We start from the raw sequence: 2,456 nt of genomic DNA on the forward strand, positions 1-2,456 counted from the left end.
TTTTTGCAGTTTCTGGCTGGGGCTGGGTTTGAACCCACCACCTCCTCCAGCATATGGGGCTGGTGCCTTACTCTGGTGCTGGCTTGAGCCACAGCACCACCCTGAATCGGTTTTGTAAAAAAAGACTTAATGGGGTGGTGCCCGTTGCTCACTGGATAGGATGCTGGCTACGTACACTGAGGCTGGTGGGTTCAAACCTGACCCGGGCCAGCTACAACAACGACAACTGCAACAACAATAACAAAAAAATAGTTGGGCATTGTGGCGGGTGCCTGTAGTCCCAGCTACTTGTGAGACTGAGGCAAGAGAATCATTTAAGCGCAATAGTTTGAGGTTGTTGTGAGCTGTGATACCATGGCCCTCTACCCAGAGTCACAGCTTGAGACTGTCTCCAAAAAATAAAAAAGAGTTAATGGGCCAGGTGCAATGGCTCACACCTATAATTCTACCACTCTGGGAGGCTGAGGCAGGTGGATTGCTTAAGCTCAGGAATTTGAGACCAGCCTGACTATCAGGGAGACTCCCATCTCTAAAAAATAGCTAAACATTGTGGTGGGCGCCTATAGTCCCAGCTACTTGGGAGGCTAAGACAAGGGAATTGCTTGAGCCCAAGAGTTTGAGGTTACTGTGAGCTGTGATGCCATGGCGTTCTACTGAGGATGACAAAGTGAGACTCTGTCTTCAAAGGAAACAAAAAAAAGAGTTAATGACACGAATGACCATAAAATTTACTGAATTCTTCTTACCTCAAGATCTTGTAGGCTCAGCGCCTATAGTACAGGGGCTAGGGCGCCACATACACTGGAGCTGGCAGGTTCGAATGCAGCCTGGGCCTGCCAAACAACAATGACAACTACAACCAAAAAATGGCCAGGCATTGTGGCAGGCACCTGTAGTCTCAGCTAGTTGGGAAGGCGGAGACAGGAGAATCACTTAAACCTAAGAGTTTGAGGTTGCTGTGAGCTGTGACGCGACGGCACTCTACCGAGGGGGACACAGTGAAACTCTGTCTCAAAAATAAAAAAAATAAAGGATCTTATAATCTAATTGTGTATCTTTTGCCAATGGCTGGAAGAAATGTGGATATGATCTGAATTCGACCTAGAGATTGTCTACCAATGGCCATACTTTCCTACAAATTGAAATTTTGCCTTGATTTACCTCACTTGTGTGTATGAAATTTTAGCAATTTGAATGCTGTTTTCATTTTAGATTCTATTTTGTGGGTGATGAAGATTTGCTTGAAATCATTGGAAATAGCAAGAATGTAGCTAAATTACAGAAACACTTCAAGAAAATGTTTGCTGGAGTTTCAAGCATCATCTTAAATGAGGATAATTCTGTTGTCTTGGGTATTTCATCTCGGGAAGGAGAAGAGGTAGTGAAATTTATGTTTGTAACTCAGAAAATGTCTCTCATATTTTTATACATCTTAATTCTTAAAATTTTATTTATTTCAGGTTATGTTTAAAACTCCTGTGTCAATTACCGAACATCCCAAAATCAATGAGTGGCTCACACTGGTAGAAAAGGAGATGAGAGTCACCCTGGCTAAACTTCTTGCTGAGTCTGTTACAGAAGTTGAAATTTTTGGTAAAGCAACTTCAATTGACCCAAACACTTACATCACTTGGATTGATAAATATCAGGTAATCTACCGTAGAAATGGATGGGCTAAAGTTGAATGCATTAGACTAATCTGTAAGATGATCCTTTGGGATTTTGTCATGTCTTTCAGGCCCAACTTGTGGTTTTGTCAGCCCAAATAGCCTGGTCTGAAAATGTGGAGACTGCTCTGGGCAACATGGGTGGAGGCGGTGACTCTGCACCCCTGCACTCTGTGCTGAGCAATGTGGAGGTCACTCTCAACGTGTTGGCAGACTCTGTCCTCATGGAGCAGCCCCCACTCCGAAGACGGAAGCTGGAACACTTGGTTAGTCTCATGCCTGCCCCTTCCTCACCAGTTAGGCTTTTACACCTTCCACTCAAGCAGTTAATGGAACTCATGCTTGAAGAGTATTTCAGTTAACATCAAGGGGAAATGTAGATCGCATTTGGGTATCTTCTGAGTACAGGTATTTGACTCTCTGTCCCTGTTGAATGATAATCTTGGTGGCATATAAGAATTACACATCATTGTAGAAAGAAAGGGACCAACCTTGATCAGGGTCTCCTGCTCTTTCTGAGCTTTTTCTCAAAGAGTAGCCATAGCAGTGTGGGCAGCCCCAGCTATAGGCCCCCAGTGGTCACCAGGCAGACTATTATGATAGACATCAGAAAGCCCAATCATCGATCACATCTTATAATAGATGCAGAATTTTTATTTAAAGTGAAGTGTTTGGCTCGGCACCTATGGCTTAAGCAGCTAAGGCGCCAGCCATATACACCTGAGCTGGCGGGTTCAAATCCAGCCCAGGCCTGCCAAACAATGACGGCTGCAACAAAAAAAAAATAGC

General features: G+C 44.1%; 1 protein-coding gene across 1 annotated transcript in view; it reads left to right on the forward strand.

The window, feature by feature from the left end:
* DYNC1H1 (dynein cytoplasmic 1 heavy chain 1) overlaps nucleotides 1-2,456 on the forward strand; it is a 92,483-nt gene that overhangs the window by 40,889 nt on the left and 49,138 nt on the right. Inside the window, exons 24-26 of the mRNA XM_003799319.3 lie at nucleotides 1,213-1,378; nucleotides 1,461-1,649; nucleotides 1,739-1,933. Coding sequence (XP_003799367.1) covers nucleotides 1,213-1,378; nucleotides 1,461-1,649; nucleotides 1,739-1,933 — 550 coding nt within the window. The remainder of the gene's footprint in view (nucleotides 1-1,212; nucleotides 1,379-1,460; nucleotides 1,650-1,738; nucleotides 1,934-2,456) is intronic.

The sequence above is a fragment of the Otolemur garnettii genome, unplaced genomic scaffold (assembly GCF_000181295.1).
Source record: "Otolemur garnettii isolate 467f Iridium unplaced genomic scaffold, OtoGar3 scaffold00149, whole genome shotgun sequence".
In the NCBI taxonomy this organism is placed as follows: Eukaryota; Metazoa; Chordata; class Mammalia; order Primates; family Galagidae; genus Otolemur; species Otolemur garnettii.